General features: G+C 39.2%; 1 protein-coding gene across 5 annotated transcripts in view; it reads left to right on the top strand.

Annotated features, from left to right (window-relative positions):
- Nucleotides 1–5632: 5632 nt before the first annotated feature.
- CERK (ceramide kinase) overlaps nucleotides 5633–24349 on the top strand; it is a 44529-nt gene continuing 25812 nt past the window's right edge. For 4 of the 5 annotated variants that reach the window (XM_068402257.1, XM_068402258.1, XM_068402256.1 and 1 more), the window contains exons 1-6: nucleotides 5633–5886; nucleotides 14106–14219; nucleotides 15374–15496; nucleotides 17523–17648; nucleotides 18179–18242; nucleotides 22603–22748. In XM_068402257.1, the coding sequence (XP_068258358.1) occupies nucleotides 5745–5886; nucleotides 14106–14219; nucleotides 15374–15496; nucleotides 17523–17648; nucleotides 18179–18242; nucleotides 22603–22748 (715 nt within the window). In that variant the 5' untranslated portion in view covers nucleotides 5633–5744. The remainder of the gene's footprint in view (nucleotides 5887–14105; nucleotides 14220–15373; nucleotides 15497–17522; nucleotides 17649–18178; nucleotides 18243–22602; nucleotides 22749–24349) is intronic. The other variant, XM_068402260.1, reaches the window with a different exon arrangement.

Here is a 24349-nt window from a genome sequence, read left to right as displayed (position 1 = left end):
CAAATCTCAGATTCCTGTATTGGTCTCTTGAAATAAGAAGGAAGATCAGTGGTTCCCGGCCTTTTCAACTAATTACAACAATTTCTCAATTTAAGACCGAAGTTGCACACTGCCAGGCAGCACTATCGTTCTGTCAGACAGGAAACTTTTAATTTCATTGTTTCTTGCAAGGATTCAGCTGGATGAGAGAGGGGGCTCACAGCTCCTCAGAGACTCCAGGCTAATAATTAAAATAGGAATAAGGATCTAAACAAAGAAAACAAATCAATACTACTGTGTCTATCTGTAGGTGGGAACCACAGCTATAACAGCTTGAAAAAAATATTATTTAGTATTTTTCACAGTGATAGGTAGTTTATGCAGAGAATATGGAAGTAGCATGGAGCTTTGGAAGAAAGGAAGGATTCTGTAAACTTCCATGGTTCAGGAACAGCATGCAACATCTATCTCAACAACTTTCTCTCAATTATCTTTTGGCTCAAGTGAATAAAGGGCTACAATCATCCCTTTTGACAAGCCTTTAAAACTGCTTTTTTTCCAGATAATTTCCAATAGTAACTGTAATTTAAACTTTTATGATAAAAGCATAGAAATGCTTTAAAATAGCTCAGGTATTTTTCTAGAGAAGGTGATGTCATTCTTTCCATCAGCAGCAAGAATATTCCACTCATGCTTCAGTCTTTGTTTGCTGATAAGTAGAAAAGGAATTAGAACAGTTGTCAGTATTTTGATATTTAAAATTAATTACTTTCCTCAGTTCTACTAACTTTGTCAGTTAGTTTCTGTTTTCCAAAAGTATTGAGAGTGCCAAATATGTCCTTTGGGTGTATTTACACTGTTCTAATGGGACTTGCATGTGTGTACTTGAGAACAGAATTTGATTCATGTGTAAGTACTTCAATTTGCCTGACATGCACTGCGATAAAAAAAATTTGATAATTCCCAAGCAGCTGTCTAAAAACTTCCTTGGGCATTTTCTCTGTGGAAGAAAAGAAAAACTTCCTAGTTATCAATGGGCAATAAAAAATATGCAAAAAAAAAGTAAAAACCTTTTCTTGATTTTGGTTCCAGTTTTAAATTCCTGAGCAATGAGACTAAAGTTTCAGTTCTGCACTAGCTGTCATTTGGACAAGATCACGGCTGGCTCTCACATATGTGTTCAAGGGACATATTAGGAACAACTTCACATACCTTGAAATTTCTTCTCTTCCCTCAGTGGGACTGAGCACCATTGCAGATGTTCCTAGGGTCATGGAGGAGTCCTTGAGCCTGGAGCCATTTCCCTGGGAGCACAGGGCATAGCAGCTGAAGGGCTCCATCACATGTCTGTGACAAGCTGTGTTTTCCAGAGTTCTTGGTAAAAATCTGTGATTCCCTCTTACTTCCAACCCAGAACTGAGTAGAGTGGCAAAAATATGGTGGAATATGATTCTTCTTTGATTTCCGGCATACTTACATGAGTATTATCCAGCTTGCACTTTGGTTAAGATATTTTACATTTTTTCCCTTTAGACCTTCCACTCTCTCTAATAAGGCTGGATACACAGTACTTTCTACTTCTGCCAGGATAGTACAAGGGCATGCTTGATTTTCACTGTGGAAAAAATTAGTTAAAGGGTCCTAATAAAGAAGCACACCTCCAAAAGATTTGGAAGTGAGACAGATTATTATTATGGGTTTTATCTGAAGTTTGTAATGATTTCAATCAATACTTTGGTAATGCAGGTCATGCTGAAGAATACCTGTCTGCTCCTGTTGATCAAAAAGATATACCTGCTTAGAAGTGTTCCTTAATTGATTGCCTACATTATCATGTAATGATCCTGTTCAGTACAACATAAGATTGCTAGGAATAAGTACTTTTTATAGAATCACAGAATGGTTTGAGTTGTAAGGGACCTTTAAAGATCACCTAGTCCAACCCCCCCAGCCATGTGCAGGGACATCTTTCACTACACTGGGTTGCTCAAAGCCATGTCCACCCTGGCCTTGAACACTTCCAGGGATGGAGCATCCACAACTTCTCTGGGATACCTGTTCCCGTGTCTCACCACTCTCATTGTAAAAAATTTCTTCCTTATAACTAGCCTAAATCTACCCTCTTTCAGTTTAAAACCACTGCCCCTTGGCCTGTCACTGCAGACCCTGGTAAAAAGTCTCTCTCTGTCTTTCTTATAAACCCTCTTAAAGTATTGAAAAACTGCAATAAGGTCTCCCTGGAGCCTTTTCTTCTCCAGGCTAAACAACTCCCAATTCTCTCAGTGTTTCCTCATAGGAGAGTTGTTCCATCCCTCTGATCATTTTTGTGGCCTTCTCTGGGCCCGCTCCAACAGGTCCATGTCTTTCCTTTGTTGGGGTCCCAGAGCTGGACGCAGTACTGCAGGTGGGGTCTCATGAGAGCGGAGTAGAGAATCACCGCCCTTGACCTGCTGGCCATGCTGCTTTTGGTGCAGCCCAGGATACAGTTGGCTTTCTGGGTTGCAAGCGCACATCTCTGGCTCATGTCCAATTTTTCACCTACCAGTATCTCCAAGTCCTTCTCCATACAGCTGCTCTCAATCCCTTCATCCTACAGCCTGTACTGATATCGGTGATTGCCCTGACCTGTGCACAGGACCTTGCACTTGGCCTTGTTGAACTTTGTGAGGTTCACATGGGCACATTCCTCAAGCCTGTCAAGGTCACTCCAGATGGCATCCCTTCCCTCAAGAGAATCAACTGCACCGCTCAGCTTGGTGTCATCCAAGATGAATGACCTATTATAAAATCAGACACTGGGGAGAGAAAGTTGGCTTTAAAAGTTATGATGTTGTTTGCTAGATGGGTAATAAATGAGTCATAGAGATAAAGCTTGTAAGTTGTGCTACCTTCCTGCATTCTTCCCATTTGATATTGTGAATTGTACTTGTTATGCAACATATTATTTTTCTCAAGTTAACTCCAATTGCAACCCTTCCTTTGCTCTCTGTGGACCTGTGAACAAAGTGAGGTGCTTTTACAACCATGCCATTTCTCAGGCTGGAGCCCTGTGATCAGCCATCTTTAGCACCAAGATTTTAGGCTATAAATCCTGCAGTTTACTGGCATCGCTGCAGCTGCAGTTCTGTCCCCGCAGTGGTAATCAAAGGTTTATGTAATAAGCAGTAAAACAATAATTGACATGTGTGTGCTTTAGCCTACCAAGTCAGTTATCCTTTAGAAATCTGTTAGAGTCAGGGAAGAAAATCATAAACTGATTGAAAAAATACTGTGTTGGCTCAAATTTGACCTTTACTTTCTAGGACAGAAGCATGTGTTGGTGTTCAAGGGACTACCAGAGAGTGCCAGAGCAGACCAAAACCAGCACTGGTAAGAATTCCTGCAAGACATTCCTGTAGTACCACAAAGGAGCCCAAATCATGGACCAAAACAGAATTATGCTAAAACGGTGTCCAAATAAGTGGCTTCTCCTTGTATAAATAAATAGAAAATGTGGATGGGGAATGCTAGCGGGACTGCTAGTGGTGCTAGTACATCTTTGTAGGCTTCTACAGAGACCAGAGAATATTTTCTCAACTTTGTGTTTTATGGTTGAAGGCTTTAGCCTTAGCTAAGCCAAAAACAGTTGTCAAATTAATAAAAATAAAAGGAAAGAGTTATAGGCAAGACTGGTAAAAAGAATGAACTTTTTACTTCTTCAGCTAGCACGGATCACAGCGTAAGAATAGTGGTTCAAGTGACTGTAGACTATAAAAGATCAGATCTAATTTGTATAGTGGAGAAATAATAATATTTTTCACAATACAGCTTTATATGAGCAATCCGTTAGCTCCTGGAGCATGTCTGAGGGGGTCAACACCCAAAAGAGCCTCTGTTGCACTGTATCAGCACTAGGCTGTGGTTTCTAGACAGCCGTTCTGGCTTGCAGAAGTGGTTACAAATAATGGAAGTGAAACGTGCTAGATATGGTACAACCCAAAACAAAAAGGACATTCCTGGCCCAGGGATCTTACCATCCAAGAGGGGTGATAACAGATGATGTAGCTGGCAAAATTCAAAGAACCAGTGAAATGCCAATGACTGCTCAGCAGTGGATTTGGCAGACTAATGTTCACAACAGACTTTTGCAACAACCAAACTTTACTTTAAGCCTCAATATAAAGAGCTTTACAGGTGTTTGTGGAGGGAAGGATTCAGAAATGTAAAGGGCAATACAACTGACAGATTCTACAAAGCGTTCCTTAAAATTGTGAAAGTGCAGCATACCTAGGTATTTTCAACAGTAAAGGTGGCAACATCGTGTCTTTCAAGGCCAGAGGAAAGGATGTTGCAATAATCAAGGTAAAAATGACAAGTATTTATAGCACAGGAAGACTATCTTCAACACATAACTTGGATGACAGTGCCTGGCTCATTTGTTTTCAGGAAATGAAACGTGAGTACATTGCAAGGGTCAGAGCAAAGCTCAAGTGCAGAAGATTTTTAGCCCTACACTGGCTGAGCAAAGCCAGCTAGAGCGTCTGTATCATCATCATAAAACAGAGAACAGGCCCCGGGCTGGACATAAGAATGTAAGAACAGACCAGGGCTCTAACCTCTTGTCTTTGTTTAGCCCACATCTGGGGCTAAACAATAACAGTTTTTTCTCTCACCCAATGTCCCTTCCCCAACAGAGGAAGAAAATTGGGAAAAAGAGGGAGACTCATGGATTAAAATTGAACAGATTTAATAAAGTAAAGAAACCAACATCAATGGTAACACAAAACACACAAAAATATACTTAGCTATAGAATTGCAGCAGGTTGTTCCAGGAATACCAGTCATTGGGAATGAGAAAAAGAGAGTCAAGAAGAACAAAAACAACCCCACCCCTCCCCAGCAAGCCCTCCCTTTTATAGTGAACCTGACGTTAATGATATAGAACACACCTGTGGGCCAGCCAGGGTCAGTTGCCCTGGATTTAGCTGCTAATGGCTCTAATCACCATGGCTGGCCACAAACTGAAACAAAATCCCAATGAAACCACGACACTTCTATTGTAATTACTCAGAACCAGTAGGTTTGGATTAAGGTCAGAGGTGGAGCAACCGGTGCTTGCTCTGGCCTGTACTTTGGGCAGGATGCTGATGGTTATTAGGTTCAGGAACACCGTTTAGGACCTGAAAGGCAGCAAAGAGGAGTTCAATCATAGTGAATTCTTGTCAGGATCTTTAAGGCAAACCCAAAATACTTCTTATGGAAAAGATGGCAAGGGTAGATCGAGAGGTCCGTGGCACTAAATGTTTGTGGTAGATGTATTCATTACATTTTCACTGTCTTGCTAAGGGAAGAGTTCGTTGCCCCTGTGATGGGTGCTCGATCCTCCCGCAAAAGCACGAAAACAACCCGCGCACGTTGCGGCGTGAGCCCCAGTTTCTGCGCACTGAGCCATGCCCGTGGCGCTGGTGTGGCCCCCCGCGCCGGCGGCTCCTGGGGGCTTGGGCTGGGCGAGCCTCCGCCTCCTCCGGGCCCCGGGCGGCCGGTAAGTGCAGCCACCGCCCGACCTCGCCGCCCCAGCCCCGCGGAGCCCGGCGCCGCGCCTAGGAGCCGCAGGCCCCGCCCCGGCGGCGCTGGCGTAGCGCTGACGTCGCAGCCCGCCCCGCCTGGGGGCCAGGCCGGCTGGCTGAGGGCAAGGGGCTCCGTTAGCTGCCGGGCTCGCCCCGCGGGCCGCCCGCTCCGCTGGGCTATGCGGTAGCGGGCTGCGCCGGGCCCGGCTCTCGGCGGCCATGGAGCAGCTCCTGGGTGGCCGGCGGCCCCGGCTGGTTTCCTCGCTGGGGCTGGGGCAGAGCTCCTGGGAGGTCACCTTAGACGAGGAGCGGGGGCGGCTGGCCTGGCGCAACCCCCGCCCGCCGCGCCGCCGCGGCGGCGGTGAGTGGAGCGGAGCGGCGTGGCGGGACGGGCCGTGGTGGGGCGGGCGGCCGGCCGGTAGCGCACCTGCCGCGGCCTCGCGGCGGGCCGGGGCCGCCTGAGGGGCCGCCTCTCCTCCGCGGCGGGGGAAGGGCGTTCGCAACGTCCCTGGCGGCGTGGGGCCGGGCGGCTGCGGGCATGGATGCCGGCGGGGACGGCCTGCAGGTGGCCCGGCCCCCGCCAGGACGCTGCGGAGGCCGGTCTCACGGCGGCGGCTTGTTGTCGGCTGGGAGTGCGTGGAGCGTTCAGAGGTTCTGAGTATTTCCTGTACTTGGGTGCCTCTTCGCGCCGCGAAGGGAGGGCGGCCGTGGGCGCCGCCGGTGTCCGCAACAGGAGGCGCCTTGGGGGTTCAGAGTCCGACGGTGGAACACGGAGGGTGGCTGGATCCTAGGCGGGCCCGGGCGGGGCGGTGCGGGGGAGGTGAAGCCGGGGACGAGGCGGTATCAGGACTGTCACCCACAGGCAGCCGGCTGTGCCGGACGTATCGGCCGGTTGATCGGTTTACGCGTTTCGAAACGAAGCTGAAAGCTGCTCACGATGGGCCGCAGACACTGCGCGGGAGCGCTGACAGTCCCCTGTTTTTCGGAGAGGGCAATTCAAGCATCTGTTCGGAGAGTGTGCCCCGATAAAAGGCAGGAAACCTGTCCCTGCAGCTGGATGAGGGAAGCAGAGATTTGTTTAGCTGAGCCTCGCTGTTTCTTGGCACTGTGAGAGGTAGCAGCATGTAGTTTGTAGTGTTGTACTCGAATTAATCGTAACAGGACATAACAGACTTACAGAACGCTAAAAGCAAGTTGTGGTTTTTTTTAGTTGCATGACTTAGTTGTGGTTAAAAAACACTTTCATACTGAGGCAGTGTTTCAGGCAATTATTTTTTTTTTTCAAATTAAGGGTTTTTTCTAAAGCCCTTTGCTTTCTAAAGGCCTCTATGGAAATTTCCAAAGAAAGTTTTAACTTCTGAAAGTTACTGTTTTGGAAATATTTAATACAGACTAATTGTTTGTAATGGGGTTACAAAGCTCTTCATAGTTCCCCTTTTGTGTAATTAGAATAGTGCTGACTTACAAAACTGCAAGTGGGAGAGGTTACTGCGGTAAATACCTGACAAAAATTCAGGATAACTTATGAAAATGTGTACATAGAGTATATCAAGCTTTCTACTACACTTTAGGTGGTATTTTATCAGAGTCTTTGACCTTGATGTTTTTATATAGTAATTATTTCTATTATTAATGTAGCCCTATTAGCATGGTATGTGAACATCTGAAAGTGCGTAATGTCCTTCTTTTCACATCTCGTGCTGTTGAGTGGAAAACTGCTGTCATCCTCATTTTAGAGGCTGGAGGAACCGAGACACAAACTAATAATAGAAAGGTTGACTAGAAGTTTATCTGAGAAAGATTTGAATATAGATGTCTCCAATCCCAGGCAAGTTGCCAAACTTAAATAGTTCTTCCCTTCGTACCGTGTAACTTTCTTAAATATTTTCCTGATTTTATCATAATATCTTATTGGCCTGAGGCTTTTTGAAAAAAGGTGAAAAGGGAGAAGGAGGACTCAAAAAGAATTGTAAGATTTTGATGTTGTAGTTTACATAACTGAGAATTGGTCATGTTTCAAGTGCATCTCTTCTTATTCCTGATAACACAGGAATGATAGCAAACTCTGTTTTTATGTTATAGTGTGAATGCAATTTGACATAATCTAGTTTTTATCAACAGTACTGATGAAAAAAAGTATTTGAAAATTTCTGAACTTACTTCAGATGGGCAGCTAAATGAACTTAAGACTTTGAAGACAAACTAGTTCTTTATTTTTGCTGAGCTTAATATATTGGTGTGAAAAATAAGCTGTGTACTTTTCAAAATGAAATAAAAATAGTCTAGAGAAAGGTAACTGGATCTTAAAATATAAAGTTTCAGAGCCTTTTGGGACAATTGCTCACGCTAGATCAAGTAGCCCCTGCTTTGGAGAGAATTTTGTTGAATTGTGTAAAATCCTTCTAAAAATGCCTTTGCAAAGTTACTAGTTGACTGATCTATAGGCTGGAGCAAGTTCAATGGGAGCTCCATGCTACTGTGTGATAACTTCCTTTAGGCCGAGCAAGAGTGCCACAAAATCACACAAAAGCTCTCTTATTAGCTCTCTAAAGTTTACAGCTGCTTAGAGTTGTAAGTTTTTACAACTTTTTAAGTTGTAAGTTTTTTTGACTTACTCCTGATGGGCCAAACTCAGTATGAACCTGTCCCGAAGGCTGTTCCAAAGTGGGTGTCAGAATGCTGGGAATGGTGGAAGGAGAGCGGGACACAGTAAACTAGGCTCTTCTTGAGGCAGTTTCTGAAGTAGTACCCAGTTGGAGATTCCTTAGGAGGCCAGTCTGGTTTACTGAGTGTGGCTGCTGTCCTGTAACATAGCTATTCACAAGATTTTGGAAAATATGACCTGGAATCAGAAGAGAAAAGGGAGGGTGGGAGAAGAAAAAGAAATGGCTGAGTGTTCTGGAGGCACAGGTTTAGTTTATGTAGAGAGCAATACAATAGATGGTGTACCTCCTCTTCCTAACACCCTGATTAATTTATGTGTTTCCTGCACTTGTGCTCTAATACCATCACAGTTTTACATTATTGCTGCCCTGTTGTCTTTAAGCTCTTTTAAGACCTGGGATGGCTCATCATGTTCTCTACAATTGTTTTGGAAATATGAGCAGCGTACGTGACTGTATATAAATAAACTTTATATATGAAAGATGGTTAGTTAGAAGCGTATAATTTCAGAGGAGTTGCTTGACCAAGATTGGTATCTTTCTGCCATTTAGCCTTTGACTATGTGACTGCTGTGTATGATGCCTAAATACAGACTTAATTACACATGTATTTTTTGTTTAATAGGTAGTTATTACAGTGAAACAGTTGTTTTTAAACTGAAAAAACTCAGTGAGGGCTGCTTATTTTCTGGGTATTTATTACTGTCTTGGATTTAGCTACGTAAGTGCAAATGGTTTGGTATGTATTTTGTCAAGATTTTTAGACTTTGACAGGTAAGGAACTAGAGCTATAGTTTAGTATATTGTAGATGTGTCAAAATATCTACCTCTCCCTATTGCATCCAAATTCAGGAACAGATAGGAAACAATAGAGACTTTGTCCTATTGTCCAGGAAAATATAGTTTTACAGAATACGGGGAGATTCTTGTGTTTTCTCATCTTTGTACAATGATATTAAAATATATATAGTTTTTAAAAACCCATTATGTCAAAATGCATTTTGTGACTAAAGAAGTATTAATTCAGGAGAATTATTTTTAATGCTATCATTGAGAAGATACCAACAATAAAAAAAAAAACAAACAGAAAATGTTTGTTCAAGTCATGGTATGTTTTTAAAACCTTAAATCCTAAATACTGTTTACTTTCTTTCCTGCTGTTAGACCTTGTTTAACAGCATCATATGTTCAAGTTCTGTCTTCAGTGTAATGAGGTTCCCATTTCCTGTTCTTTGGTTGGTTAGACTTGTTTGAACTTAGAGGGAAAAATTTTATCTGAAACTTTTCATGTATTTCTTTGTTACTTCTAGCTACGCACCACTGTTACTTTTAGCTATGCACCTTACTTTTAGCTATGCACCTTACTTTTAGCTATGCACCTTACTTTTAGCTATGCACCTTACTTTTAGCTATGCACCTTTTTTTCCTAGGCGTGCCTTCATTTTCAAATACTCTAAAGAACATTATTTCTCAACCTTGTAACACTTCACCATGAGATTTAGTAGATCTGCCAGGCTGGGCAGATCAATTGTTGTATTATTTTCTCATGTTGATGGCACAGTCGGGTTTTTCTCATGTAACGTGATAAAAGTTTGTGTACCAAACTTCATAGCAGATTATATATTGTACATATGTACTTATGGGTATTTTAGAAGTATTGGCTAAGATTGTATCATGCCTAGTACTGAGGGATTACAAACACAGAATGAGATTCTCTTGACATTTTTCTGGTTTTTTTCAATTGTTAAGTACAAGTAGGAAGGGGGTGATCAAACTAGGCACCGGACTGTATGCCTTCACTTATTGTGTGCGCTTTCTTTTAACCCTTCTATTTCTCCTTTCAGAATTCTCCCTTGGCATGTCTGTTCCAGCTTTCCCCTCTTGTCTGTTCCAGCTTTCCCCCCAAAACAACCACTTGAGGAAGCCTCAGTAGTAGTGTTCACAAGTCTGATAACATTCTGATGTTGTGGATTCAAAAGAATGCTCAGTTTGATAAACACAGTACTGAGACAGCAGAGGTGGGCCTGCTTGGAAACAACGGCTGTGCAACACGTGTGGTGTGTTGGCACATCCTTAGTCAAGGTCATTTTTCATCAGTTGTTTCCAACTGGCAATGGGCATGTGTAGAAATCTGAACCATGTTTTTCTCTAGGCAGTTCCACTGACTACATTGAACCGGTAGGATGTGGGGAATAATAGCTCTGGAAGGCATTGTTTCTTTGGAATGGGTCTTCTTCTGGAAGATACATTATTCAAATGTAGATGCACGCTGCATTAAACAATACATGTTTTTCAGCATACACCTCTGTTCCCCCCTACCTTCCCCCCCAAGGTGAAGAAGTGCATCTTATTTCTTGCTTTACCACTGAAATACCCATAGTTGCATTGAAAAGATTTAATTTGGAAATTAAAAAAAAAAATTAATGGGAAAACATTCAGTAGTATGATTTAAATACACAAATTGATCCAAATTCAAATCGCTGTGTTTTGATTCAAATTCAGATAAGTGATGTGAAGTAGCAACTGTGTGATCAGAGTAGGAACTGATCTATTGTCTATTGGTTTACAAAGTATTTGAAGATTTACTTAAAAAAAAAAAAAAGCCAATTTCCCTGTACATGGCTGTGTATTGTGCGATCATGGCCTTCGGATGTTTCTGTGACTCTTCCACAGATTTGAAATACATCATGTAGTCATGATGCCTTTTTTCTTCCCCCTCCCCCGGGATGTGAAGTCTCTGTAATTCTGCTCTATATCCCTATACACCGTCTTCTCTTATTCTGGTCTTTATTAGACACAGCTTTCTGTAGTGCATGATCAATATAATGCAATATACCTTCTGACAGAAAACACTCTTGTCTACCTTTTAGGTGAAGGCAAAGCTTAAACTTAGGGAAAGATAACTTAGTGTTCCTGTGGTCTGTAACAGTAAATTAGTTTTCAAAGTGACTGAAAGGGGGAAAGGACTATAGTTAGTACATATGTGAACCTTGTTGACCTCTCAAAAGAGGGTGGAATAGACCTACTTCTTTATATGGGATGGGTTTTGGTGATTAAATGACAGACGAGGGCATTGTATTTACAGGAGCAGCATTGTGCGTGTGTATTGAAGGTCTCTATTTGATTTCTTTGCAATGGAAACTTCACCCTTCTGGGGAAAAGGGAGGAGGGTGGGACTAGGTAGTTGATTTGCTTTCTGATTAAACAGTATAGTGTATAATACTAAGTCAAATAGTGATAGAGTCATATTTGGACTGATAGAAATTCTTGAGCTCTATTCAAACACAAATGCCACTGCATTCAGATTTGTTTTTATAGGCTGTAGGGAATGTTCTGAATAGCATGTTTGTATTTGAGACAGCTTTGCATCCTTCTGGCCCTCAGCAATTACTGTATTAGGTAGTGTGTGATTTTGACTGCCTTAAGATTGGAGTATACTTACCAGGGCAGTGGAGTTGATGCTTGTACAGTGCCAAGTAGTACTGCGGGCTGCAGTCAACATAGCTGGTATTCATAGAACAGAAACTTCAGACTTTTACCAGACCCAAAGATTTACAGAGGGAAGGTGGGATCACTCTGTTCTTTGCTTTTGTTTTGTTCCTTTTTTTTTTGGTGGGGTTTCCCCCACCCCCCTCAGGAATCTGTTTTTTCAAGTGTGTAACTCTTACGGCTTAAGGTAAAAAAATGCACATATATAAATAAAACATTTACTCTTCACTTTTTTTGCCACATCTGTGAAGAGATTTCCTGGAAAAGCAGAACTTCTAGTCATGCAACTGTCAGAGGGAGAACACATCTGAAGAATTCTGAGAGCTTAGTAAAAGTGGTTTCAAGGTCTAGGGTTGTTAATATAAGCTGTGTAATACGTGCTAAACTATATGCTCCAAAGAAATGCTTTCAGTGATACGGATTTGGAAGTGCTTTTTAATCTATTTGCTGTCTGTACATTGGACAGCTTTCTCTGCTATATAGAAAATTCCTAATAAAACAATGGCTGCTGTCACTGCTCCTAGTGTACGTGCTAATAAGTATTCAGTATGTAGAATTATTTCCCCAAATGTTCATTAGAGCATTGTCGCTTAAATTTTGATCTAAATGTAGTTTGTCAGTTTCGTAGCGTATCTGAGCAACAACAAAATAAGTTACCACTTAAGTGCAATCTTTATAATTGCAACAAGCTTTATTTTGTATTCTGCATATGGATAGGTGGCATAGCCAGTAGGAAAATGACAACTAAAAGTGGTTCTGGGAAAGAAAGGTTAAAGAACGTGTTCCCTTCCCTTAATTTATTGTTCCATCTCTGTTCAGTATTTTTTTCCTTGAATAAAGGGATAGGTGGATAATCATACGGAGATCCCATAGCAGATCTTTTCTCTGAATGTTAGGAAGACCAATTAACTGTTACTATCCAATATTAAATACTTGATATAGTCTTACGTGTATATGTATGATATCTATATCTGTATACAAGTACAGTGTTTTTAGTGACTTCTCCTCTGCTGTTGGATATTTATAAAGACATTCTGTGACTGCTGCATTTCCCCATCACGCCTCAAATATAGTACATGTAATTATTATAAGCTGAAATTTGTTTTGTAAGTAGTTAAAACATTCAAATGCAGACAGATTTCTAAAAGACCTCAGTGTAAAGTTTAGAGGCTACATTTCTTTGTAATAAAGCTAAAAACCTCTGGGGAGATAAAATCCCTAAAGGAATATAAACCAAGTCAAATATTAGAAGACCTGTAAAGGAAAAAAAAAACATGTATGCGTAGTCCATGACATGTCAATAGACGTGACAACAGGTAACAACTCAGATGACTAAAACAAATAAATAGGACAGGGTAAAGAAAAAAAAAATTGAACTAGTGGCAAATGAACTGAGGTCACCACCTTGAAGAGCTCAGGAAAATTTTTTGCTTATTTTACATTCCTCACCACCACCATGATACTTCTGCAAAATAGTGAGGAAGATGAAATGTAGGATAAAACCCAACAATAACAGTATTAGTGTTTGTATTTCACATGTTTTATGTCTCTTTATATCTCTATATATGAGAAACAAGTATAATAATATAATCTTTTATATAAAAGTATGATAATATAATATTATGTAATTAAATGTTTTATATGTTTTCAATTCCACTTTTTTTGAGATAAGGTAAAAGCAGAGAAATTTTGAAATCAGTGATGAAAATGAGACAAAATCCTCAATTTGATAGGAGTTAAGACTGAGAAGGTGTTGAGGGACTATAAGAGAACAAAGAGTGAGGGTGGAGGAAATTATTTTGTAGTGTAAGAGCAAGAGGACTTTAATTCTGAAAATAAATAATTTTGAAGTTGGTACAAGGGAAATATGTTTAACAGTACATAAACATAACATCTAGAATTGGCTTCTTAGGAGATCCTGAAATTTAAAAGCTTAGTGAGATTTAAAGTCTTAAGAATTCATACGAATGCCCTTCTTTCATAAGCCAGCTACTTACTTGAGAATAACAAATAGCCTCTGTAGTCTCTCCGCACTAGATTTGGTTGCGCATTCATTCAAATAACTTATGCTGTTCACTGTCAAATATCTGGACTAGGTGTCATTGAAAGGGCAATTTCATTGCTCTGAAATCAATGTTGCTGTATTTTGGCTTCATGCAAAAATATTTTTGTACTCAGAATACCTAATTTTCTGAGAAATCATAGACATTTAAAATATTATTTGGGGTAGTTCATAGGTGGTTATTGATTATATGCTTTGACTAAAGGCAAAGGGAAATTGAAAATATTCAGCAAATTTCTACTTGTGCTCTTGGTTGTGCTTATTTAGCAGCTACTCTGATTGCATGTCTATATCATATTATGTGTAGAAATAATCATTCTGGTGCTGCTTTAAGATGCTAATGTGTAAGATCTTGTGTTCATACAGAAAGCTGTTTTGTACCAACCTCTGAGATCATTGCTGTAGAAGAAACTGAACTTACCAAGAAACAGCGCAATATTGGCAAATGGAAAAAAATGACAAAGCCACATGCTTTCACAGGTAAGGCAAATACAGTGTCAGGATACTTGTGCTAATTACTTTGTTGGAGATACTTTAGGGCAGACTCAAAAGGAATCTTCAGAATTGCTCTAAACAGAAATGATGCATTTTAAAAAAGAAGAAACACCCCCCCAAACAAAAAAAAAACAACAAAAAAACCCCAACTAAAAAACTCCCAAAAAACAACCAACCAAAACCCCACCAAATATCTGCCAGTTTACATTTAAAGAGCCTTATTTTGGAAAATAAAACCTTTCCTTTAAGAACACATACTGTGTTTAGTTATTTAATGAAGTCCTAACTAATGTCTTAACGTTTCTGCTGCTGAATGACTGCACCAGGACACTTGCTTTCTACTACTTGACTAGCAAAATCAAGAGAGAGGCTGGAAAAATGAGTCCTAAATGGGTTTTTTAAAATTATCCCTAACCATCAGAATGTGTGCATGTAAAGGTACTTTGTATTATTGATTGCGTTCTTAAAGTGCCAGAAATAAATTTCTGTTTGCTTTGGGGAAAGAGTGGTGACTTCTGTGCTTCAGACCTGGGGCAAATGTAACTGCTCCCATGCCAAAATTTTATGTTGTGTGGAGTACTTTCCTCACACTTAGTTCTTCAGTAACAGTGATTGGTGATACTGTAGATGAAAAGGTAAGGGTGCTTCTTCTCTAGTTCTTAATGCACAAGAAAACTAAATCTTTTTTCTCAAATTTCAGCTTTATGAAATTAAATTCACCCTATTGGTTACTTGGGAGCTGATGTGAGGGTTTGGCTTATCCTCTTAAGCTTATGGCATTTTATATTATGTGGACGTTGCAGACTTTAATACATATAAAATAATATATAAGCTCAGTGAACTTCTGTATGTCTATAATCAGTTTATGGAAAATGTATTGTGTTTGATTTAAAAAGAAGTTTATGTTTGGGTATCTGCTATAAGGTAATGACATAGAGAAAGTATTTTCATTTATGTTTTCATTTTGACTTTTTACAAATGTCTTGTTCACACTCCGAATGCTTCTGTCATTTGCAGAAATGTGTAGCGGGAGTTAATTACCACTTATTTCCAAAGGTAGATATTTTGAAGAGATCTCTAAAATGCATTTGTTATTTCACAGAACTGTCTCATTGTGACTGTTTTTAAAATTTAAATAGTGTATTACGTGAAGAAAGCCCGAAATCACCGCTGGCGGTGCAGTGATGTGACATTTTGGTGTGTTGATGAGCACTTATGTAATCAGTGGATACAGGCGCTGAAAGAATTACTTGAAATGCAGAGTAAGTTTGACTAAACTACTAACTTTTGCAGCATCATTTTATGGGCTCGTACATCAATATTATTTTGATATATCTGCTTTTTGAACCCTTATGAGCAGCTTATGCTCAAAAGTTGAGGGAGATGAGAGTTGAAGTGTCTCATTCTTACCACTACTTTTGTATCTTGCATATTCTTTAAGTTGTACTAATTGTTTTACTCTAATCAGTCAGGACTATAGGTATCTTATAATTTTGCTCAGAAGTAAATTATTTTCACATAATAGAGACACATTAGAAGCTTAGGAGAGGCTTTAAATGACTGTATCTTTGGAGAAAGTAAAGGACAGATGTAAGCTCAGAGATTTGAGGGACTCCAGAGATTGGAGGACAAGGATTGTAGCAATTGTAAGATTTATGGGTAGCTTTTTGTGTGTCTGTCTCACCTTTCCAGTCTCTCTCATCAACAATGTGCCTTATGTAGTAAGAGTTCCCATTAATCATTTCTGGGACTCTTGGACTTCTTGGAAGGCTAAAAGTAGTTTTGCAGGAGTTATTCCTGAAAGAGATACCTTGATAGATGTCAGGGAGCAGCAGGAGCAGAGCAACTCCATGACAGAAGGGAGGTCAAGGATGACGGAAGCACAGGCAGTGCCCTCACTGACCAGGGTGCAGTCCCACTCTATCTGAGCAGGGTGGGCAGACCAGGGATGGGGATAGCAGCAGGTCCCATTTACAGCCCAGATGAGATAAAGTAATCAGGTCCGTCTAGGGAGGCCAGACAGGAGCAACAGGAGATGGAGATGGAGGCAGGGCGGGAGATAAGCTGCCTACAGCATAGGTCTGAGGTCCATCTGAGACACAGAGACGGACTGGATACAAGTACACCTAAGATGTGACTCAAGCACGTGCTTAAGGCTCACAGAATAAAAATGGCTATTTAACAAAAAATGTTCTTCTGAACAGGCATTGGAAGCATGCATTTTACTAATGTTTTTGTTTTGTTTGCGTTACATGAGGCATCTGGCTTCCAATATTTCAAAAAACGGGGTTTTTGCACCCATTTGGTACACCTGTGAGAGATGTGGCCTGGGCAGTCGTCTCCGTTTGAGTGCAGGTGTTCATTCTATTGGTAACAAAGTCCCTTAGAAAAGGTAACAGGTTCTCAGAGAGGGTGAATGGTGCTTTTGGTATGTGGCAGCTTTAAGCCATTCGAACAGTCTAGCTTGGGTGGATTTATTATGCAAGTGTGCTGATCTAATAACTCTGTTTATTCTTTCCTTTTAAAATAATAATTTAGACTGCCATCTGAGGAAGTGCGAATGTTATAGCAGGTTTTGGTGTTCTATACAAAAACGGAAGGCTCTCTAGGTGCGGCAAGCATTACTGTTTTGTCTATCTGTTAGTACAGAGGTGTAATAATTGTTTTCATTGCCACCACCGATGTAAATCCATAACTATTTGAATGAACTTGAGATAGCAGTATCAAAGGTGTTTTCTGGGGAGAAGGTGTGACACTACAGGGCAAGCACTTGCTGTGCAGCATGTAGTTTTGTGAGGTATTCTTATTGTGCTTTGTCACAGAAAGGAAATGTGTTTTAACTATGTTACCAAAGCAAGAACATTGTTTAAATAAATTAATGTAAAGGTATTTCTATGTGTGCTTCACTTACAAGTGCCTTTCCTATTACTGCCGTTGGTTTGTCTTTTATGTCTGTGATACTAATGTCGTTTAGTGGGAAGGTACTGCAAGAATAATATGCATAAGAACATGAGACTTGGAGTCAGATAAAATGATTCTGAATTTCACCTGCTGTCTTATTACCAATTTGTTCAATACTGTCACTATGCTCAGTATAATAAACAGGATAGATGAAGCAGGCTTTTATAGCTCTTTCACAAAGAGTTATATAATTGTAAGAGTTAATAAAGAGTTATAAAAGGCTTGTGTGCTCTGTTCACTTTGTTTACAGGTTTGGTTTTGTATAGCTTGTTGAATTTTTGGTTTGTGTACAAATGCAGTGTACTATAATATTTTTTCTTACTGCAGAGTCTAGACCAAAGCAGTTGCTTGTGTATATTAATCCATATGGGGGAAAACGACAAGGGAAGAGGATTTATGAACAGAAAGTTGCTCCACTCTTCAGTCTGGCTTCTATCTCCACTGATGTTGTTAGTGAGTAATGAATATTTTAATTTCTTAATAAACACAATATGAAGTCTTTAAAACACCTCTGAGTAGCTTAAGTTCTTTCTGTTACTTATCTTTTCTTACTAACAAAATTAAGTGGTAGAGAAGGAATGTTTTCTAATTAAAGCATAGGTAGCCAGGTAAATGAACTCGTATCAATTTTCTGCTTACTAAACTAAAACTTCTGGTACTTCTGACCTATTTGAGCTCTTCATTTATAAGATACTGTCTTTCTTCTCTTTGTCAGTTTTACTGTCAAAACCAGATGTTCATTTGCACAGTTTTTTAGTGAAATATTTTTCCATATATACTGCAGTGCCTGTCTGTTTCAATTCTTTCCTTGGCATAAAATCTTTTGAAACACATTTTATGGGCAGGCTGTTTTATGGTCACATTGGTAATAGTATCATGGTTATTAATGAATTAATTATAACATTTTTATAATTGTATATGAGATATAATTTTATAATAGTATTTTTATAATAGTAATTTTTAATGTGTTTATTTCTTCATAGTAACTGAACATGCTAACCATGCTAAGGACAATTTATTTGAAGTTAATATTAATAAATATGATGGGTAAGTAACTTCACTTACCTTTTTTTTTTTTTTTCATTCTAGCTGATATATTCTGTAATCTGTCTGTTCTTGTCTCTAATTTAAAATAGTAGCCTTTATTGTTGATTTGATTATTGCAACAGCTGAAAGTTCTGGGGCATATTCCTTTCCATAGGAGATCCACATTTAGGAGTATCAAAGGAGAACTAAACTGTTTCAAAACCTATTCAACACACAATATATTAAAGTGTGGTATAACAATGTCTGCATGAGATTTGTGTTCAAAAGATGAATGTAAAATTAATTCTGCTTGTCCAGAAGTTGAGCATTTGTGATAGCTCAAAAGCTGCCCTGAAATGTTTTGTGGTATAGGTGGTCTTGACATATACATGAGTCCAGAACACTGCATCAGTAGCATTCAGCCTGTGTGTAAAAACTGTGAACCGGTCAGAAACGTTTCAGGTAGTTCCTCTTGCTATGTAGGACTGTTCAAATAATACCTACATCATTTGGCTTTATTTGTGTTTGTTCAGTTGTGGAATTACTGTTTTAAAAGCAGACCTAACGGAATGGTGAAATTGCATTCCATTATTAAATCTGCTGTAGAAGCAGAATATTTTAATAAATAAGGTAGTCATTCCAGTTTCTGGTTCATGACATGAAACAAGTTACATGACTGGAAAATCATGAAAATGTATGTAGACCCTATGCAGATAAACTCTCATAACTACAGTATTTTAAAAAGGTATGTTGTTGTTCTTGTTGGTGGGTACATTTAAACTGGTAAGTTACAAAAATAAAACACTTTCTGTCTTTTCAGAGTACTGTTGCTAGGGGAGCAGGTCTATACGCAATGTCAACATCATGCCCTCACTCGATATATGCAAATTGTGGTAGTAAGAAACTACATTCACAGATTGAGTTCCTGGACTTCACCTGCGTTAAAATGAGTTGACTTTAAATAAGCAGTTTTGGCTATACTAGGATTTTTCTTGATTTGGAGAAGTGCAAGGAAGGGAAACTGAGATCCTAGAAAAAACTGTTTAGTTAGGATTTTTCCTTTTCATTTGCCTTAAGTGATTTGAAATAGATAATACTGACAGTTGGTGAAATTCCAGTGCAGAGCAGAAAATGGAAGCAAGTGAGACCATGTCCACTCCTAGCAAATTGTTTTTTACAACAGGTGGCAGTGACCGGTTGTAGTGGTACCTGAAGTGGTTTTGGCAGATTCAATCAGTCTCTTATTGTAATTCACACAGAATCACAGAATGGTTAAGCGTTGGAAGGGACCTCTGGAGATCATCTAGTCCAACCTCCTGCTAAAGCAGGTTCACCTAGAGCATGTTGCACAGGGTCGCGTCCAGGCAGGTTTTGAATATCTCCAGAGAAGGAGACTCCACCACCTCCCTGGGCAGCCTGTTCCAGTGCTCTGCCACCCTCAAAGTAAAGAAGTTCCTCCTCATATTCAGATGGAACTTCCCATGTTTCAGCTTGTGCCCATTGCCCTTTGTCCTATCACTGGGCACCACTGAGAAGAGTCTGGCCCCCTCCTCTTGACACCCACCCCTAAGGTATTTGTAAGTGTTGATAAGATCCCTTCTCAGTCTTCTCCAAGCTGAACAGACCCAGCTCTCCAAGCCTCTCCTCATAAGAGAGATGCTCCAGTGCTCTGATCATCTTTGTTAGCCCTTCACTGGACTCTCTCCAGTAATTCCTTATCTTTCTTGAACTGGGGGGCCCAGAACTGGACACAGTAATATTTTTTTTTTTTTGCTTTGGTGGAGTTTTTTGCTTTTCTCTCTCTAACATGACTCAGCTAAACAATTGACCAGAGAACTGCATCTTTGCATATTTTTAGAATCTCATGATTCCTCTATTCCCAGGCTGGGCCTTAATGGCAGTTAGCTTGCAAACAGCAACCTGACTTTCCAAGCCTGGTTTTTGTCCATCATATGGAAGTCTGTTTCCATGGTGAACAGTGATGCTAGGAAGGAGTTCTTGTATTAATACTACTTTTTAAATAACAGATCACATGGTTATATAGAAGATTTTAAAAATGGTTGAACCGCATAAATGCGTGTGTTTCTTCAAATTTGATTGCGTCTTCTCACATACAGGAAAAGCTGCTTTGGATTCCTACATCTAATTGTTGTTCAACTGTCCTCTTAGACTGGTTCTGATAAGTGGCTTTCCCTTCATTCAATGATGAGATTCTTCATTTAAAAACTAGATTCCCTATTTGGCAAAGCCACGCCTGTAATTTTGGAACTGGATACAGGATTCTTAATGATAACAGCTTCCCTGCTTTCCAAGTGTATTTACTTGTGACAGCTTATTTAAAGCTTGTGTGTGTTTCCTGTTGTTCTTCTCATTTCCCCTTATAAGATTTTCTTGTGGTGAGTGTACTAATCTAATAGCTCAGTGATAGAACAGCATCTCTTTAAAGGCAGTTACTTAAAATATTCATTCAGTTACCATATAGCAAGTTTTTGTACATCATTGTGCAGAACAACTAGAGCATGCTGTAATATTGTTCAGGTAATGACCATGTTTAGAATAAATCTCACATGTGTGAACCACTATGCTTTCTTATCCACTTGCGTGTAGCACAAGCCTTTGTAAAACTGTTTCAGTTTTTTTTTTTTTTCCTAGTTCTTGAATTAGTTCACAGAATGGTTGAGATTAGAAGGGACCATAGTTCTTTTAGAACTCATTTGTTTTGTGGACTTGCTTCTCTTGAAGTCCTTTAGCGTATGTAGCTTACTGTTATCATCTGTCTAAAAAGTAAAATGCTAGTCCCAAAATGTAAGAATCGCTCTAAGATGATTTCTCTTACAGTAGTTCTTCACTAGGGGCCTTCACACGTGTGACTCGCACATTGGTCATCTGATGTTTGCAATGAATTTGGTCATGCTGGTACTGTGTATGTGAACTTCTTTACCTCTCAGTATATGCCCTTGGTAGGTATAGATGTTTATATCACTGTCATCTCTGAGCCTGGACATAGTATTTTTATAAATAGAACACTACTGAGACAACATTGACCTTGAACTGACATGGAAATTTTTGTCCACTTAACCTCTTTCTTAGAGTCTGCAGAGAAAGATGAGACAAGGTAAAGTTGAAGAATAATGTGGTTAAGCTATGAGAGGAGAAATTAATTATAAAAATTAAAACCAAACACCTTTTTCTCCCTTCTTTCCCAGTCTCTTAGGTCTTGACTTAGAGTTGGACAGTGTCTATTTTTAAGACTGTCCTCTCCATTCATGAAAAAAATTACTGGTTTTTTTCAAGCTTTCCTTCTGCTGAAAATACAATAAGAAGTAAATTTAAATCATCAGTACTGAAAAAATTAAATAAACTAATGTCCTGGTTACCGTGACAACTAACTTGTCCTATGAAATAAGTGCTCATTCTGCAATATTTGTTGCTGACTATGTGGAAGAGTAAGTATTAGTTTATGCATTGGAAATGGTTGCTATAGATAATAGTAAACATTCCTAAACATGTATGCTGGGGACTACATGCGTAACTTTGGATTTGTCCATGTGTTTCTTTAAAAGTGTGTTTGAATTAGCTTTTCAGTTAAAGAACGTTTAGAGTTCAGGGTGTGCATTTGATTATTGTGCATGAAATGTATACTGCTGTAAAATAGTCTTTTACTTCCTAGTATTTGCTTGGCTGTGGACTCTGCTGAGCTTTAACATTGGGGATCTGTGTAGCTGCTGCACCAGCTCTGACCTGAATTAAGTTTGTAAAACAAAGTTTTGCATCTGGTAACATTTAGAACTCTGTGTTTCGTTATGAATGGTGATGTAGATATACATGACTTCTGTCTGTTTGATTGGTTCTCAGCATGTTCAGAAGAGCATGCAAGCATGCACTTTTCTGTTTTTCGACTTTCATATAATGTATATCCCTATTAAATTAATAGTATGAAATATACTTCTACCTGAAGCCACAAATATTAACCTGCTTTTCCCTTTTTGGTAAAGGTGTACCCTATTTCTATTTTGTTTACTTAGAAAGCTGTATGTACAGTTCTGTTCAGTGTTTTTCCTTGTATAGTGAATTTCCACTGATATTTGTCTGTCTGCACACAGCAGTAGAGGATAAAGATTTTTTTTTTTTTTTAGGTTGCATTCCAACATTTTTTTCTAACATCACAGACATGTCTAGGTGCATTTGCAGTTGTGTAGCTTGAATTTTTTTTCTGCTTTTTGTCGATTGCCAAGTTGACTGTGGGCTACTATATTCTGTAAAAATGGAGGAGGAGACTAGAACACCTGTTTTTGATGTGCTCAGTGCATGCCCTAAGTAGAACACTTGCCATGTTGTTTATTGACTGTTAGTGTGCATTCTAATTTGTGTTTCCTGGCAGTGTTGTTTGTGTTGGTGGGGACGGCATGTTCAGTGAAGTGATGCATGGTCTCATTGGAAGAATGCAGAAGGACTCTGGCATAGACCAAAATAATCCCAAAGCACCGTTAGTCCAGTGCAATATAAGGATTGGCATAATTCCTGCTGGTAAGAAAGGGTTAACTTTCAGTTTACTTTATTCATTTATTCTTGAAATTTCTTCTTATTCATAACTACTTGAATTTAAGCCTAAGTATAAGGTATGAGCAACTTTAGAATGTAATTAGGACTTTTTTTTGTGATTTGTTATGTGTTAATACAAGATAAGATGTTGACAGTGATACCTTTGCCCATCTGAACACATTAATGAGTGAGATTTATAGAACAGAGACTTACCTGATAAATGTTTTCCCAGTTCCAAATTTTTTTTTCCCAGTTGTCATCACGGCACTGCTAGATTAACGGTTGGACTTAAGGATCTATAAGGTCCTTTCCAACCAAAACGATTCTATGATTCTATTCTATGATCACAGAAAGCGTAAGGCTGAGGAACAGTCTTCAGGTTCCAGACCAAGTTGCAGTTTCTTCCCCTTTTTAGAGGTGCCATACCTTCACCATTCTCAACGTCAGCAACTTTTTCAGGTAATCCTGACTGCTGTCATTGAGAGGCATTTGAGAGAACTCATTCTTGGAATTAAGGTCTTTGGTGATAAAACTTACTTTTTTATTGACCATAAGTCAATTGACTTCTTTAGATCAATCTTACTGTTAAAACTAGTGTCCCAGGTGTTACCTCACCCTGCCCAGTTGGTCCCTGAGATTCCTTCAAAAGGGGACTTAACAAGATGACTCTCTCTTCCCGGACTGGATTCAGTGTTGCAGCTCTTTAATAACATCTGCAATTTTGAGGACTCTGTGGAAAGACAAAAGGACAGTTCAGTGTCTTTTCTGTGCTGTTCTCTTTTTCTTGTCAGATGCTAGAGATTTGAATTAAAGAACTGGAATATGAAGTAAACATTATGAGCTTCTGACTAGAATTAAAACACAGACTTTATGAGAAAATTTAGCACAGGTTGTAAAAATACACCAGGTGAAATAGTATATTTGTACCGTCAGGCTTTAGGCGACTAATTTTATACCTGTTATATCTTTGTGAAGAATGTATCTGAATTGTTGCTTGGAAGAAGCTTAACCCTTTCTGCTTGTAGTACAATAAGGGTTAGATACCTAAAAGTTGCAATGTGAATATCCCCGTATGGTTTTTCGTTTTCCTTGTTAGCTAGCACATTAAGGGTTCTGTATAACAGAATTACTATATTTGAGTATGTTCTGATTTTATTTGTTAAAGCTTCGTATTAAAATCAGTTTGTATAATAAACTTAACAAGAATAGAATCTGAAGTGCTCTACCCTTCATTTCCCTTATTTGGGCAAATTTCTTACACTAAAGATTTTTGATTATATGGTTGGATTCAGAAGATTTTGCCTACTGGTCATGTTAGTGATCATAAGAAGATACAATTTAAGAAACAGAAACTCAATATTAAGAGCTATTTCTTTGTCCTTAGGAAATTAACTATAAGCATGTTAAAATTGAAAGATTAACCTTGCTTTTTCAACAGTTTCGTGATGCATTTTTTCCAATTGCAACCAAAAAGTATGATCTTCACTGATATTTTAATATTGCTAACATGTATCAAGTCACTTTCTTCTTTTACATACTTCAGTGTTTTGTTTGTTGTGTTTTGTCCATTGTAGCTGTTTGCTATT

This window comes from Nyctibius grandis, chromosome 5 (assembly GCF_013368605.1).
Source record: "Nyctibius grandis isolate bNycGra1 chromosome 5, bNycGra1.pri, whole genome shotgun sequence".
In the NCBI taxonomy this organism is placed as follows: Eukaryota; Metazoa; Chordata; class Aves; order Nyctibiiformes; family Nyctibiidae; genus Nyctibius; species Nyctibius grandis.
Note: the sequence above shows the minus strand (reverse complement) of the source record. Positions and strands in the feature narration are given on the sequence as shown.